Here is a 17,576-nt window from a genome sequence, read left to right on the forward strand (position 1 = left end):
AAGGCCGTACTTTGACCTATAATAGTTTACTTTTTACACATTGGGACTTGGAATGATAGTTGTCTCATTGGCACTTATACCACATCTTCTTATTTATATGAACCAACGACAACCACTGAACTACAGGCTCCTGACTTGTGGCAGACACAAAAAGAATGTGGCGGGGTAACCCGGTTAAACATGTTTGTGAGCGCTCAACTCTCCCCTAACCTGGGACAGTGGTGTTACACCACAACATAAGAACAAACTATAAAAATCAGTTGAAAAAGGCTTAACTCATCAGATCGACATACCCCCATATGAAATATACAGGGTCTCCACGCAGTCGTTTTTAACCAATCATTTTCCTAGAAATGTATAGGAGGTAAGATAATTATAAATACACATAGCCTCCAGTGCATACCGTTTATGTACTATTGTTTTACTTTTATTAAAGGAGATTTTATACAAGGCACTAGACGGGATACATACGGGCACTTAACAATTGTGAACAATCCTGACAGAACAATATCAGTATTAGAACCACGTGACTCTGGTGGATGTCAGAATCAAATAAAATCTACTGTCATGAAAACATCAACACAGAAATCTTGTATTGTTGCTGTAAATGCTGGATTCTTTGACCCCAGACCAGGCAATGTTTGTTTAGGTATGATTAGATTTGAGAGTCGAGATGAGGTTTACAGAAAAGAAAATAATTGGGCAAAAAAATTAAGAATACGGAAAAATGGGCCAAAAAATAAAGAACTAATAGGATGCTTAAATATAAAATAGAGTATAAAAGGGCAAACAAAATAACTAAGAAATAATGAAAAATGACTGAAAATGATTTAAGATTACAGAGATTACAGATATTCCTCGTGAAAAGGAAAAATTAATCACTATGAGAGCCTGAAATATTCGAATGAATCCGACAGCAAATACGCAAAGATGCTACCAATTATTACAAAATTTTACACGATTTTGAGTTTAGAAAAAATTATGCTTCCACAAAAAACTTTGCCCTATAACAAAAGTAGTTGTAGGACCACAACAAGGCAACATCAACATAGTATCATAAAAATAAGAAGATGTGGTATGATTGCCAATGAGACAACTCTCCACAAGAGACCAAATGACACAGAAATCAACAACTCATGAATATTCAGTATTTGAGTGCAATTAATTAACGCTATTTGCATGATGAATAGGAGTTTACCCTTTTAACAAATATCGGCGAAGATTCTGTAATAGTTATACACCGAGGGAAAGGGGTGGTGAATTAATATCAGTCCACTAAATCTTCATCGTTTTAAGTTAAACTTTTTTCAGGTAACATAATTAGCGACGGAAGAGTGGTTATGGAGTCGCAAGGAGTACAGAACGTTCATTTTGGAATAACAAATGATGGATCTTTACACTTTGGGTAATTTTTATCATAAAAAGACGCAATTTTGCATTGATAACATATATATACATTTATTTCCACTATATGATTTCAAATTAAGTGATATGACTGTACAAAAATCTTTTGAAGAATGTTTTGTGTTATTGATAATTGAACTTTATATTCATTTATTTTCGGATTTTTTTTCTTCTTTAAATTTTTTTCTAACAATCTATTTATGTTACTTCATTTATACATCTGTCACCGTCCTTAACAATTTGGGTATAATTGCCTCAAGGGTGACGACATACACTCAAAGAAAAGAAGTTCATGAGAGGACATGTTTTAACTGTAGCTCTACTATTGAAGATGAACTTCATGTCATTTTGAAATGCCCATTATATGTAGATTTAAGACAAATCATGATACACGAAGCTATACGTTTTAATCAACGTTTTAACCTACTATCAGATAGTGAAAAATTTATATTTATATGAGAATGTTGCTACTGTAGTTACCAAAACCTGCAACAACATTTTATTGAAAAGAAAACATATTTTATTTCACTAGTTTTAAAAGAAACAAAATGTTTTGCATTTATGTAGTATGGACATTGTAAATTTCAAATGTAAATGTGTAAAAGTGTTCATATATATAAATAAGAAGATGTGGTATGAGTGCCAATGAGAAAACTCTCCATCCAAGTCACAATGTATAAAAAGTTAACAATTATAGGTCAAAGTACGGCCTTCAACACGGAGCCTTGGCTCACACCGAACAGCAAGCTATAAAGGGCCCCACAATAACTAGTGTAAAACAATTCAAACAGGAAAACCACCAGTTTAATCAATATAAAAAACGAGAAACACTTATGAACCACACCAACAACGACATCCACTGAACAACAGGCTCCTGACTTAGGACAGGTGCATAAAATGCAGCGGATTTAACCGTTTTAACAGGCGCCAACCTTCACCCTAACCCGAGACAGTAGTGTAACATTACAACATAAAAAGACACACTATAAAATATCAATTGAAATGGCTTAACTCGATCAAAAAGACATTTAAACAAAGACAATTAAACATACACTGAACAAATAAGTTTGATCTATGACACAATATAAATACAATATTAATAAAAAAAAGATGTAGGAACTGTGTCAAAAAGACAACTCTAACCTGGGACAAAATGGCATTAAATAAAACAACGTACACAGGTAAATTTAGATATACTAATTTTGATTGATTGATTGTTGGTTGCTTAACGTCCTGTGGCAAATATTTCATGCATATTCAGGACGAGAACAAATTAACAATAAATACAATAGGTAGGTTCTGTTATAGAGGCATCCGGGATTAAGGTCGGAGAAATTTAGACTGCCGCGGGAAATGAGTGTATATTGTATATGGACAGAAATTTAGCCTTGCAACAGGTCACCTACGGAGCCCTCTAAGGTTCTTAACGTGCAAAGAGCGTGGCACTCTCTTTACACGAGGCACCGGATTTAACGTCCCCATTCTGACCGGACGTGGCTGCAAATTTGCAAAAAAAAGACAAATTGAAAGAGTTGGTATTACTTTGTTTCATTAAAAAGATTGGCGAACGTAGATACAAGTATCTTGTCTTGGGGAGGGATAAATCCTACTTTGTAAAGAATCACTCTGATTCAAACAAAACAATCTCTGAAACTGACATTATCAAGATGCTTGATTTCTTGATTGACAACATATTTGTTACGTTTGGAGGACGTGTTTTTCAACAGACTGTCGGAATTCCAATGGGAACCAATTGTGCCCCTCTTCTTGCCGACTTGTTTCTTTATTATTATGAGGCTGACTTCATACAGGAACTTCTTAGGAAGAAAGATAAGAAGTTAGCAATATCCTCTAACTCTACGTTCCGCTATATAGATGATGTTCTCTCACTAAATAATACAAAATTTGGTGACTATGTTGAACGGATCTATCCCATCGAACTAGAGATAAAGGATACTACATATACAGTTAAGTCTGCCTCATATCTTGACTTACATCTAGAAATTGACAATGAGGGTCGGTTGAAAACAAAACTTTAGGACAAAAGAGATGATTTCAGCTTCCCAATTGTGAACTTTCCATTTCTATGTAGCAACATTCCAGCAGCGCCTGCATACGGAGTATATATCTCCCAATTGATACAATATTCCCGGGCTTGTGTTTCCTATCATGATTTCCTTGATAGAGGATTGCTGCTCACAAGGAAGCTATTAAACCAAGAGTTCCAAATGGTGAAGTTGAAATCATCCCTTCGTAAATTTTACGGACGCCATCACGAGTTTGTTGACCGTTATGGAATAACCGTTTCACAGATGATATCGGATATGTTCCTTATGCCGTAACTACAATACCCTTCCCTTTTCACGAATGTGACTTACCGAATTAGACTATTTACCGGATTTGTAATAACATAAGCAACACGACGGGTGCCACATGTGGAGCAGGATCTGCTTACCCTTCCGGAGTACCTGAGATCACCCCAGTTTTTGGTGGGGTTCGTGTTGCTAAGTCTTTAGTTTTCTATGTTGTGTCATCTGTACTATTATTTGTCTGTTTGTCTTTTTATTTTTGGCCATAGCGTTGTCAGTTTGTTTTCGATCTATGAGTTTGACTGTCCCTCTGGTATCTTTCGTCCCTCTTTTGTACATCCCATACTTCTATTCCTCAGTCACCCTTCGGGGGTATAATAATTTTGTTGTTAGGAGTGTACGAAATACATTTTTTACGAAATTGATGATTTTGTTGTTCACAGTACGAGTACAGAAGTGAAAATTTATCGTCATACTAAATACTTATCAAAGGTGGTACATATTAAAAATGGTGAGACGAGATATAACACAAAATAAGTAAACATTGAATTACAGAAAAGCATTACAAATTGTGTCAACAGGTCAAATTAACAAGAAAGTACGATTTGAGAGTACTCGCAGTTACTGAAAGCTAGTAAAAAGCCAAAAACAATTAATAAATAAAAAATCATGCATCAGAGACTAAAATCAATTAAAACACATCCTAGGGATTTAGTGGTTTTAACGCCATGGACAGTCAAAGAAGACATGACTTGTGCAATGCCAAAAAAAAAGAGTATCGACAGGTAGTAGGATAGTTAGGAATTAACCTTATAAAAATATGTATCATGTTATATATAGATAAAGCAATCTCTAAATAGAAAATAAACGTGGATGTGTATTTATACATCCCAAAAACCATTCGAAAAGAATACAAATTTAGTTATGTTTTAATTTGTTGATGACAAAATCGATGTTAGTGGCAATGTTATCAATATTCAAAGATCTTATTACAACATTAATAAGATAACCTTCACTGATAAGTCTGTTCGATGAGTTTACACGTATCACATAGTGATTTCCGCGCTTTTAGTAAAATATCACCGTAAAAATTGGAATGTGCAATGCCGTTTTTAATAAGTTTTCTTATGTACAGTCAAATTTACTAAACAAATCGTTGTATCTATGAGAGAATTTAGTAAATGTATATGTATGTATTGTGTCTTAAAAGTCTCTCATAAATCTCTCTAAGAAATAATGCATAAATTGCAAATGTTTTGACTGTTTTATGTGTTATTCTGTGAATCTTATTTTATGTTTGTATGTGGTAAGACTACAAGAAATTTTTGAATCTAAATCTGAATTTGTACCTTTTTTCAGAAGACACCTATTTTTATCAGTCATCTAAACGCGACCACTTCCGTTCCAGCGGATTCACTCAATGAATGCCAATAGATATTTTTGTTAAAAAACAACCGTATAAATTAAAACAATATGACGATCAATCGATCGCAAATCATGAAGCATATTTATTCATTCTATACACCTTTAATGGTCTTTTGCCTGTACAAGATAAGGTTTTCTGTATTTTGTAGATATTTGTCAGAAACAGAAATAGCAGACAACAATTATAAGCAGTTGATTGGTGGTGTATTTTGGTTGGTACGCGACGGACAACATTACCTTAAAGAGAGTATAAATATAGAATGTCAAACTGAAGAACAGGCAGGTCTGTCAAATAAAAGGAGATGTGAAGTATACACGAATGAGACAGTAACAAAACTAAACAATATTTCTAGTGGTCAACATACAGTCTTTAACAAACGATATAAAATTGAGAATGGAAATGGGGAATATGTCAAAGAGACAACAACCCGACCAAAGAGCAGACAACTATATATCGAGCTCTTTAACAGGCGCATGAAGTTTTGGCGGGATCTTAATTGCTTTTTTTCTCATTGGGGGGTTTTGATCCCGGATCCCGCTTATCGTTTTGTCAGAATCCCGTATCCCGCTTATCATTACAATAATAACGCTTGTAATTTCACATGTCCCGCCCGACTTCGTTTCCCGTTTTCACGCAAAAATAATTTTACTTTCACGTGTCACGCTGAAGAAAAATCGGCAAATCCCGCGTCACGCTTATACCCCAATGAGACCCACTACATGTATAGAGTTCCCAGTGTGAAACTGGATATCCAAATTTAGAAAAGGACAATTGTTGTTGTTTATATTTGAGATGCATTTAGAGTAAGTTCCCTTGAGTAAATTTCAGCTGTTCAGTCATATAAAAATGTATATGATCGCTAAGGAAAGTATATGTGAAATTAGTGTTATTAACACTATATACCAGTATTTAACGTTGATCTTTTCACCGTAATACACCATTTGACTGTCGAAAATTTCATTTTATCGTGCCGCGTTTGTATACTTTATTTCCGATGCAAACTCTGTTCAGAATAATTCTCTTGAAATAACTCTCTGTATATATGACAGAAATCATGGAAATGTATGCCAAAACGATACTATCAGCAAGATCAGCTATTGGTCATGATAAGGAAGGACGCATTCTGTTAATGCAAATTGATGGACTCAACGAACATAAAGGGTAATATATATTCGTATTAAATGTTTTTTGTATAATTATTTACTTAAGCTTGCTTAAGGAATGACTGTAAATTTTTTTTTGTATCTGTTCGAAATAACCTCAAAAATGTGGTGCACATTTTTAAATAAGAGGCTACGCGGGTTATTCGGTGTGCACAACATTTTCGGTGTTATTTCTTCATAGACAGAAAAAATATTACAATCATTCCTTATAATTTAATTCTAAATTCCATTTTTAAGGAGTAAATCATGAAAAAAAAAACGTTGATGACGTAACGGTTACATGACAAAATTATGTTTATGAGCTGATAGACATAAAACTTTCCACCAATCAGAAGACGTGATACATCCAAAATTGAATTATTCTAATAGAACTTTATACAATTTAGAAAAAAAATACTGTATACACATTACCAGTAGGGAATTTACGAAAGATAATCCTTGTAACGTTCAATGGTCTTTTATGGAATGTCTACCAAGACGCCGCAACGTACTCACAATAGCAGAGATTGCTTATCCCGAATACATCTTCTTTATTACATAGAATGCACAACTTCAACAAACGTATGCACTATAATGTTTTGGCCTTCAAAACATTCTAATTTCCTAATTAAATAATATCTTTTACATTCAATGCATAAGGACATTCAATAATGATATAAATGGGTCTGTCTTTAATTCGTCGTTATTTTCTATATCTTAATTATTTTTTTCCACATTTTTACCAGGGATTTCAATCTTTGCATTTTGCTATTGCTAGAGATTTTAGTACATTCATTATAAACCCTTCTTTACTAACGATAATTGGCTTGAATTAAATATATTTTATCCATTCAATGGATTTTATCTAACAATGGCCAGGCGTCTAAAATCACGTGCTATTTTGCTATGCATAGCGTCTTTACGAAAATGATGAAACATAAACTAGTTTCGATCATCCAGACTTTCCCTATACCATATAAAGAGTACGTAATGTTCACAGTAAGAAAGACAACTCTGGTGTAACGACACCAAACATAAACGTGTAGTACCAGTTTCAGTGCGCATGTCACGATTTTCTAGAATAGTCTTCAACTACAATCAATAACAAAAGTATGTTATTATATGATTTTTTACTGCTTTCATGACGAAATACTAAATATTTCATGCAAATAAATTTCATTTGACAAAGAGGCACTCATTGAAGAAAATTTAACAACGAATTATTGCTCTAAAATTAGGTTTAAAATTTGGACTTAACGTATATTCTCGTTCGATATTTACAAGTATGTCTTCTAATAGCTCACTACTGTCTAAGGATTACCAATTTCAGAGCGCATGACAAGTACTTGGAAAGACTTTCACCAAGTTCGTTTGAGATAAAAAAAAAAAAACAAAACAAAACAAAACAAAAAAACAACAAAAAAACCAAAGAGACAAACGTTTAACACCTTCGATATCATCGAATTCAAAAGGGCCTCACATTAATTTTGTCAGGTAAAATTGTATTATCTAAATCATACTAGTACGAACACTAAATACTAGTTGGATTGTTACTGTTGGAATAAACAGGCCACCAGAATTTACATTTAACCAGTGGAAGTGTTCACATTAAAAAATGTAAGGCTATGGTAGCATATACTACCACTGATACAAATTCCATGAGCATACGTATTTCTATTTGATAATTGTTTTATTATACCTATGGTTGCAGCTCAATGATTGAGGCAACACATTGTGGTTTGATGCTGTGATCGGAATTATATGTTTATAAAAGTCCTTGAATTGATAATTTCACGTAAACTTGTGTACTGAGGAAGCTGTGCAAGATGTCGACTTTTATCAATAAGTAAAGAAGAAAAACGCATGCGGATAAATGCCAAAGTGTTTTTAGATATATTTGTACATGTGACAGACATGCCATCTAGCTTCCAATTAAAGTTTACACTTATTTAATATTTTATAAGGCATAACAAAATTGGAGAAGGTACTAAAAAATGGAAAAATAAACACTTTATAAATTTCAAATACCGCAGACCTTTTCTGGATTTATCTTCACCAGGAACGCTCAAAGCCGAAATATTTGAAAGAAAAGGATGTATAAGAATCGAAACAGTTGAATTACTTTATGACCACAAAGAACAAAATAATAATAGTCAAATCCATCTAAGGTAAAGTTTGCTTGAGGGAGTTGAAAACTTAGTTTCTTAATAATTCATAAACTTATAAACAGACAACTTAAGAAAGGTTTGTTATAAATCATGTTAGTACCAAAGAACTAATGACTAAGCTGGTGATACCCTCTGGGACTGATAGTCCACCAGCAGCGGTAACGAACCAGCGCTGCAAAAAAGGGAAACGACACTTTATAAATTTCATGCATCTGAATGCATTCTGGATTTACGTGAAAGACAGACACTACCATGGCAATAAAAAATAACGGACAAACAAAGTGCCACAAAACACTACACATAAAACTAAAGATTGCGCAATATGAACCGAGGCAACTCCAGAGCGGCTTCATCACTAGAGTCACCCGTCGAGCTACTTCTGATAAAATTTTACGAAACATATCCTGTGATATGGCATTAACTTTTCATTCTTCCAAGGCAAGACAATGAATTAGTATTACGGCTTGAGAAAAAGTATATTTTCAAACGTGTCATTAATGAATTACTTACCTTGGGTAGTGTTTAAAAATTCAGCATCATCTGAATAAAAACGACCAACATTTCACAATAAGAGTTTAAACATAGCAATTAAGAGGTCACCATACAACTTTCAACGATGGACCATCTCATAACTTCGTGACAAGCTCTACATGAAGTCTATTAAAGTATCAGATAAACTGAGCACAGTTTCAAAGGATTTGACATAGACATAAGCATGCCTATTTTATACATTGTTTATATAAACATATGACAGATAAAATAGTTCTGTAAATTCTGTTCAAATGTCCCTAATTATTCCAATTAAGAGCAAATGATACAGAAAACATGCAAAGCAAGAATAAATCAAGGGAAAAGCACTTCATTCATTTTTTTACAGCGACGACAAACACAAACAGTATGCATGTAAGTACCTATATATGTTGATAATGATATTTTGTTTTTCTTCACTCGATCATCATGGGTTAATTCAAAACTAAGAAACGAGAGTAGTAATAATTTACAATATTGAAATACAGATTAACAGAATCTCTTTATATGAAATCCACCTATGTCCAAATCATCCAACATTAAATAATGCCGTTACATGAGTATGAGCGAACCTGATGTTTTTTGTATCTGAAATAACACACGGATGTTCACCTTTTTATAGTTATGTGTATAATTCTTCTACTAAAAGAGGTATACTCTGAACTCAAAACCTACTCCTGCATGGTTATGAGGAAGAAAGACTGAACATGTCATTGGACAAGTTCTACGGTCGTCATTTTGTATTGTTTGATTGTTGAAGTGTCTCAATTTCTCAACTTAATAGTGTCATTTCAAGTCTTTCATAGTTCTCACAAATTTCCTATGTCTATTTGGCATTCTATTTGTGTTGTAGAAATCTTTGCTGTGAAAGTTACTACAGGCCGTGACTGTAGATGCATGCATGACAGAATATAATTACCCTATGGACCAACTGGATTCACTCCAATTTGAGTTAATAAGATTTCACGTTTTGTCACTCCAAACTTTGTCTGTATTGAACCTAACCTTATGAGACTTGTACTTAAAGACTTTGGGGGCATGGATAAGTTTTCAAAATAGAGACAAATGGACCAACAAAAAAGAATCAAGAATAGTGGGCTGAATATATAAAGAATGGAAAATGATGGGGAACTAAAATAAAGAAAGTAGAAAAAAATTCCTAAAATTCAAAGACAACAAAGTTGAAGACCTCCCCCCTTCCCAATTATCAAGACTCCATCGTTATAGTAATGTTACTGAATCCAACTTATATTGTCAGGATATCGTTGTTTGTCAATTTGAAATTAGTGATGGTTACAAGGTAATGGTTTTAGTCTTTGTATAATATACAGAGTCAATATTGGTCAGCAAAGGTTATCGTATCACACGTTTTACTATTCTTGCAGCGTAATGTTTATATAATGTGTTAACAGCAAATACCACAATGTGCCTACACTTCACACACAACTAAAAAGTTAAATCACAAAAATACTGAACTCAGAGGAAAATCCAAAACGGAAAGTCCCTAATCAAATGGCAAAATCAAAAGCACAAACACATCAAACGAATGGACAACTTAAGGTAAACCTTTGTGGTCTAGTAGTAGCATGATCGGCCGAGTCGAACCAAAGACTTTAAATGTGGTATTTTCTGCTTCTCTAAGCACGAAGCATTAAAACAGGAGCAAAGACTGATCGGCTTGGAGTCAGAAACATGAGTCCATGTTAAGTAATGTATCTTCTTTTAATCAGGGTTTATCAGGTTTAACCAGGTTTAATCCACCATTTTCTACATAAGGAAATGCCTGTTCCAAGTCAGGAATATGACAGTTGTTTTCCATTCGTTTGATGTGTTTGAGCTTTTGATTTTGCCATTTGCTAAAGGAGTTTCTCTTGAAGTTTGGTATTTTTGTTGTTTTACTTTTTTCCGCGAACTGTTATCACAGGGACTATCACGTTATCAAATTCAACTAGTCGGTCTATCACACAACTGGATTCGTAATAAAATCATATCAACATGTTCTTATTTTGATATGCAAGTATTATTTTAAACTTGAAGTTAAACACCAGTTCATCAATTCATTCTTCATCATCACATGGCACATATTACACATCAATCCATTCTTCATCATCACATGACACATATTACACATCAATCCATTCTTCATCATCACATGACACATATTACACATCAATCCATTCTTCATCATCACATGACACATATTCCATATCAATCCATTCTTTATCATCACATGACACATATTACACATCAATCCATTCTTCATCGTCACATGACACATATTACACATCAGTACAAGACATCCACTGAATTTTAAATTTATACTGAACTGACTGTAATTTGTTAATAATTGAGAAAACAAATGAGACTAAATTATTACGAACCAACCATCGTCTTTCCTCTTTTTAAATACCACAAAATTTCAATTAAAATAACAGTGTTTTAGGGATGGAGTCGCAATGCTAACACACGAAAAGTTTGAAATAAAATGCTTGATATAAAAGATAATTTCATTTTATAAAAACTAACTGTTCATAAATATATGCAAAAAATCTCTCGAAAGACTTAATGTTTAATGTTTTCTACCAACAGCTAGAGATGGCCTAAGCCAGAATTACTCAACTTTTTGAAACTATTAGGTTTCCAATGCTCTTCAACTCCGTAACTGATTTGACCTTTTAACTATTTTTATTTGAGAAACCGTGACGAGTCGCATGTAGACGAAATTTTCGTCTGGTGTGCTAAATTAAAAGCTTTGAAGTCTGGTGTCTTTGATGATGTTATACAACTGCAGGTGGACGTAAGAAAACTCTATCGTCGAACATTAAGACACCCCAGCTACCTTTATACAGATGTTTCCTTAATAAAGTTTATCAATTACGGTTGACAAAAGGCTGGAAAGCCCCCCCCCCCCCAAAAAAAAAAATAAAATAAAAAAAAAAATAAAATAAAATAAATTAAAGGCACAAAAAAAAAAAAAAAAATAAACAATTATCAAATATATTTAAAATAAAATTCTTAAACACAATATACAATATCGTCGTAAGTCTGTCGGATTAGTTTCAGTACAATTAAGCTATATAATGCCGACTTTGTATAACATTGCAATTCATATTAAAGAATGCCCTTTACTATTTTACTGATATGTTTGTAATTTGGAAATGAATGTGTTTGACTTTACTTTACTTATAAGAATAATTTTATAGAAATACCCTAATTATGTAACATTTCATATTTTTTTATTTGATTGCAGAATGACTCTTTATGAATTTGCCGACTTACTTCTCGATTATGGATTCGTACAAGCAATTAACCTGGACGGAGGAGGATCTACAACATTAATTATCAATGGAACATTAGTTAATCATCCAACAGATAAATGGTAATTATCTTTCTCTACTTCGTACATGTCTGCAATTTAACAAACCATTCACTTACATAAAAAATCAATCACCGTGTTTGTAAGACTACATACAACCTGAGTTCAAATGATATCATTACATTAAAAACATCCTTTAAGAAGTAAGCTTTCATTTCTCATTCTTTATGTTTTGACAGATTGCAGAATGAAAGCAATAGTCAAAATGTAAATTAAAGAATAGAGTTCTAAGATACTTTAATGACACATCAGTTAATTGAACAAGAAGGCCAACGTGAAAACAAATATATAACATTTATTACAAAGAGACAAATCGTATGTTGACTGATATATATATAAAGGCCAACGAAAGGTTTTCCTTTTACTTACGAAAATACGGGTTTTATGAGTAACTATCTGTGTATTCAAGATGTGACAAAATCATTTAGAATACAGTAGCATTAATCACGATTTGTTCATTAATTCCTACTTGTATGATTTAAATCAAGGCACCAAAAGCAGCCATTAAGGTGGTATCAAATCCTTTGACTAAAATTAATTTGGCTCGTTTAATTTTAATAAAATTATGACAAAATATTTACTTTGACCCTATGACAAAAGTATAAAAATTTCAACAAACTTGAATCACACACTTTATCGGAAAAATTTCATGGGATATAGAGCAGTTTGACACTAATTTTGATCATTAAGAAGCTTAATATTTCCTAAACAATAGAACGCGATTAAAACATTCAGACGATTTTTACAGAATTATCTCCCTGTAGTGTTATGAACCATCTTAAGTAAAACAAAACATACAGTCCTTTTAAAATAAAAAGTTTCAAGTATTCAATTTTTTTGAATACTAAGTAACCGTCATTGAATCAAATTTCCAATTGTTATACAATGGGAAGGGGGGGGGGGATTACTTTACACATTTATGGTAGAGAGGGATTGAAACTAGATTTTTAAAATGGAAGAAACCTCAATGAACATTCGTAACAGTTAATGTACATCATGTTCCTCATACCATGTTCCTGTCGTAAGAGAACTCAGTATGCCCTACTTAAGTCTCTTCGTGCAAAAATCTCTAATTTTGAAAGTCGGTAATGATATAAATGGTACTTTTGTACTGCACCAGATGCGCATTTTGACATTTAGTATCTCTTCAGTGATGCTTGAGGCCAAAATATTTGAAAATGCATAACCTAATACAAACGTTGAAAAGCTGATCAACCAAAAGGACTTAAAGTATAGCCAAAACCGGAGACTTTAAATTTGATTACATTATTATATAAAAGGGTGTTTGATTAGGTGCCAGCTGTAATCTGTAGAGAAATCATATTTATTGACTTCCGAATATGTCTTAAGTATGAATGTGTAAATAATGTTCAAGCACAACTCTGATCGAGTAAAATGGTATTGTGAACCAATGGAAGGTAATGAAAAATTCCGATAATTTGAGATATAACCATACGTGTTAGTTGACAGTCGATCCGAATAAAATATGTAAACAATGTTCCTTTTCTTTCTAGTGAGAATGATACCAGATTTACATGTGCAAGAAAAGTTTCTACAATTTTGTGTGTTCATAGTGCCAATTCTACAAGATCAGCAGAAAATGTTAAATCCGAGTGTGATTTTAGAACAATTCCAAATATATCCGAACACTGTAAAAGTAGTGCTATTGGTTCAAAAAATATCAAACAGGAGGTGCAGTGTGACAGTGATAATCAGTGAAAAAAAAAACCAAAAGAACCTTAACTTTAATAAAAAGCTGTGGAAAGACTCATGTTTTGCTTTCAGGTACTATTTGAATAATAATTCAGTTTGCTGGCTCTTGTTGTTCAAGCACATTTTCGTTTAGATAGAAACATATGTGTAGAAATTGAATTGAGAGCAATTCTATTTTTCTGGCAGATTTTTTGTTTACTTTAATCTTATAGTGTAAGCGTTGTTTCCATGTTATCAGATGTCATCTGTTCGTAGTTTAGTACCAAAACCAATGATGAGAAACAAAAAAAGAACATTAAATGCACTATTTATATATATATTGAGCAATTTTCTTTCAATTAGCAAATAGGTGTTAAAATTATATCATTATAATGCGTAAGTACAAATGGACTGAATCCCAAGCCCGATTTCTTTAGTGACGTCCATTTCCTGGCTGGTTTTGACCTAATTTTGAGTGAGTGCTCTTCGTCGTTCAATTCTGTTTCCTTTCGAAAATCTGGTTTCTAGCACCATATACGAAAACGAAAGGTTTCAAGATGGATATACAATGTATTTTGTGATATAAAATGCCCAAAAAGATATTAGCTATATTCTAAAGTTATCTTTGCAATGCTCAGGTATCTTATACTTTTATATGACTGTCAAATACGATAGTTCGAGACCGTCTGAAATTCCAATGTTTCGTTTCTATATGACGTCAGAAACGAAGAACACATTTGGCTTGGATCACAAATGAAAAAGTCATTAACTCCTTTTCTCGCGATTCAATTATAACAGACACAGGTTCTTCTACTTCACCTTCTTTCATAACCTTATATCTCAACTATTGAAAGAAAGAAATGACGATGACATTATATACATTTATATGTTCAATACGTTGGTTCTAGGACGTCTGAAGAATGTTTTTTTTATTTTTTTCGTCATGACGTCAGATAGGATAACTGGAAATTAAATGCGACGTTTCTTAATGATGTCAGAATGAAGAACACATTTTGCCTCGAATAACCTGATAAAAGAATCAAAATTGTCCTTTACCCATCATCATATCTTGACTATCGACCAAGAGGCAGTGGTGACATTATATATTATCCGCCTATCCGCCTCTTTGGTGACAATTTGAAAACAGTACACTTACAAGAGTAAGATTATTGTAACATGTATACCGTGTGTGCTAGTCTGTATACCATCAATTCAGAAATTATTCCGTGCATTAAATTGCGATTGTTGAACAATCGACAAAAATACGAGTTTAATTATTGTCATATCAGGAAACTTCATTCTAGAATATTATCAAATTTTAAATGGCTAGTTTTTATTTTAATTTGTGATATCTATATCTATTCGCAATAATAAACACATCGCAAAAATTTTTTTAATCTACAGCACTTTGAACATTAATGTTGTCAATTGATCAAATTATAAGAGAAATATTAAATTAATATGTACAATGATGTAGTCCGTGATATTTTATAACGTACTAATTGTTAAATAAGTGACGTATTGGTCCAATGGGCCGAGTGCAACATTGACTATACACACTTTGTAATTGTGTTATATATTCATTTAAGCATGTCCATAAGCCCTATAAAAAAAAACGAATTACCTAGTTACCTACTTTCTCTTACAAAAATCTCACAAGGTACCAATCTAAGAATATTCGCAGTTACTGAAAGCTAGTTTAAATCTAAATCAATCTAGCAAATATACTATGTTTTCTTCGACTGAAATGTTAATCAATACACATCCAATGGAATTGGTGTAAAGCCGCGTCATAAACAGTCTGAGAAACGCATGACCTTGTGAAATATCAAATATAAGTGTCTATAGGATGTGGGACTTATAATGGTCATAACTGTAAAGGCATACATATTAAGTTATTTTTCATTTATCAAAACAAAACGATGTTAGATGTAAATTGTTCTATCTTTATCTAAGGACCAATAAGTCTACATGAATCGTATCTAAATTTTTGGAATCTATAAACAACACCACCACAGTAATTACTTTTGGTAAACAAATACAGGTAAAGCCAAACTTTAACATCTTTCTATCTATGAAAACAATTTTGGCAATATAACGGAACTATAAACACCGTTCATACAAGTGGGTTGTTTAGCTAGCCATAAAACCAGGTTTAACCCATTATTTTCTTAGGAAAATGCCTGGAAAAAGTCAAGAATATGGCAATTGTTTGCCATTCGTTCCGTTGGTTGATAACGTCTAACGTCTGGTGTTGTCATTTTTTATGGATAAACCCTTTTTGAATTTACCTTAGAGTGCGGTAGTTTTTTTTTATAAAACTTTTGTAGTTTCTTTAATAATAATAAAACTGAGTACAAATGTACCGTAAATTTTGAAATCAATTATCGTCTGAATTTCTGTGAAATCAAACATCATTTGAAACAATAATCCTAAATTTTCTGGTCAATTATATTTGTAGTGGATATGATTGTAACGTGATTTGATTGACCACGTGATCAGAATTATGGCTCATATTTTATAATCACATATAATTATCATTCTAACTTAAGTATAAGATTCGACTTAACTTCTGTCATCTACAAAGTAATTTTTTGTGATATACTAGCTAAAAGTAAGACATACATTGTATTCATATTTATTGCCGAAGTTGTGTTTACGACAAAGTTTTATTCATACAATAAGAAATGCTCTATGTATTAATAGTATGTGTTTTTGCATTAATGTTTAACATTTTATCACTTGTCGCATTAGCAAAATCAACAAATTTGAAAAATTCGATATTTAAAAGATTGGTGGTAAACCTTAGTATTAGTGATATAGTTTTTCTCCTGGAAGTTATTCTATTTTTGTTGGTTGAAGAATTTCAGAACGGTTCAAGATCATTCAATGTTGCATGTATGATTGTGATAAAGTTTACAGGAGGAACCTACTTGTTTTCACTTTATCAATGCTTTCTGATTTGCTTGGAACGTCTTAATGCAACTTTTATCACCAAACATATTGTTATACAACACCTGACGTCAAATACAGGAATTATGTTCGCGTTCATTGCCTTCCATTCAATAGCAGTGCTTCAAATTAGTATTGAAGTATCGACAATAACACGTGACACTCAGTGTAATATTGTCGCTTCAAGCGATATCGTTAGCCAAATACTTGTCAGCATACCTATCGCAATTATGTGCGTTGTTATCGTCCTGTTTTATGCCATTGTTTTAGTTAGAATTCTGAAAAAATTCTCAAAACATCACAGCCAGGCGGAATTTGCTAACAGTAACATTGCTGTCCAGATGAAACAGAAAGCACTTAAAACACTAAGTATCGTAATTTTGCTGTGTCTGATGGCCAACATGCCCCATGGTTTTATGGTCGTGTACTCGTTATGTTCGGGATCTAACGAAACAACTATGCTTTGGCTTGAGTACTGTAATTATATGGTTATGCTCAACCCGCTCTTTGACCCAGTTATATACATCTTTTGTTTGACAGATTTCCGCAAGCAGATTAAAAGAATGTTCTGTTGGAAAA

General features: G+C 32.8%; 1 protein-coding gene across 1 annotated transcript; it reads left to right on the top strand.

Annotated features, from left to right (window-relative positions):
• The first annotated feature begins 408 nt into the window (after nt 1-408).
• Nucleotides 409-14,270, top strand: LOC127723924 (N-acetylglucosamine-1-phosphodiester alpha-N-acetylglucosaminidase-like). Its single transcript, XM_052230640.1, has 6 exons — nt 409-649; nt 1,312-1,405; nt 5,288-5,421; nt 6,189-6,300; nt 12,228-12,356; nt 13,868-14,270. The coding sequence occupies exons 1-6, from the start codon at nt 409-411 to the stop codon at nt 14,070-14,072; spliced, it is 915 nt and encodes a 304-aa protein (XP_052086600.1). The 3' UTR covers nt 14,073-14,270.
• Nucleotides 14,271-17,576: the final 3,306 nt, after the last annotated feature.

Source organism: Mytilus californianus, unplaced genomic scaffold, assembly GCF_021869535.1.
Source record: "Mytilus californianus isolate M0D057914Y unplaced genomic scaffold, xbMytCali1.0.p SCAF_13, whole genome shotgun sequence".
Classification (NCBI taxonomy): domain Eukaryota; kingdom Metazoa; phylum Mollusca; class Bivalvia; order Mytilida; family Mytilidae; genus Mytilus; species Mytilus californianus.

What these genes read in the sequence shown, in the direction of transcription:
- LOC127723924 (XM_052230640.1), top strand. Translation starts at nt 409, where the DNA reads ATGTACTATTGTTTTACTTTTATTAAAGGAGATTTTATACAAGGCACT. An exon ending in ACCAGGCAATGTTTGTTTAG is followed by an intron (nt 650 to 1,311) that starts GTATGATTAGAT and finishes AACTTTTTTCAG; the next exon opens with GTAACATAATTAGCGACGGA. An exon ending in GGACTCAACGAACATAAAGG is followed by an intron (nt 6,301 to 12,227) that starts GTAATATATATT and finishes ATTTGATTGCAG; the next exon opens with AATGACTCTTTATGAATTTG.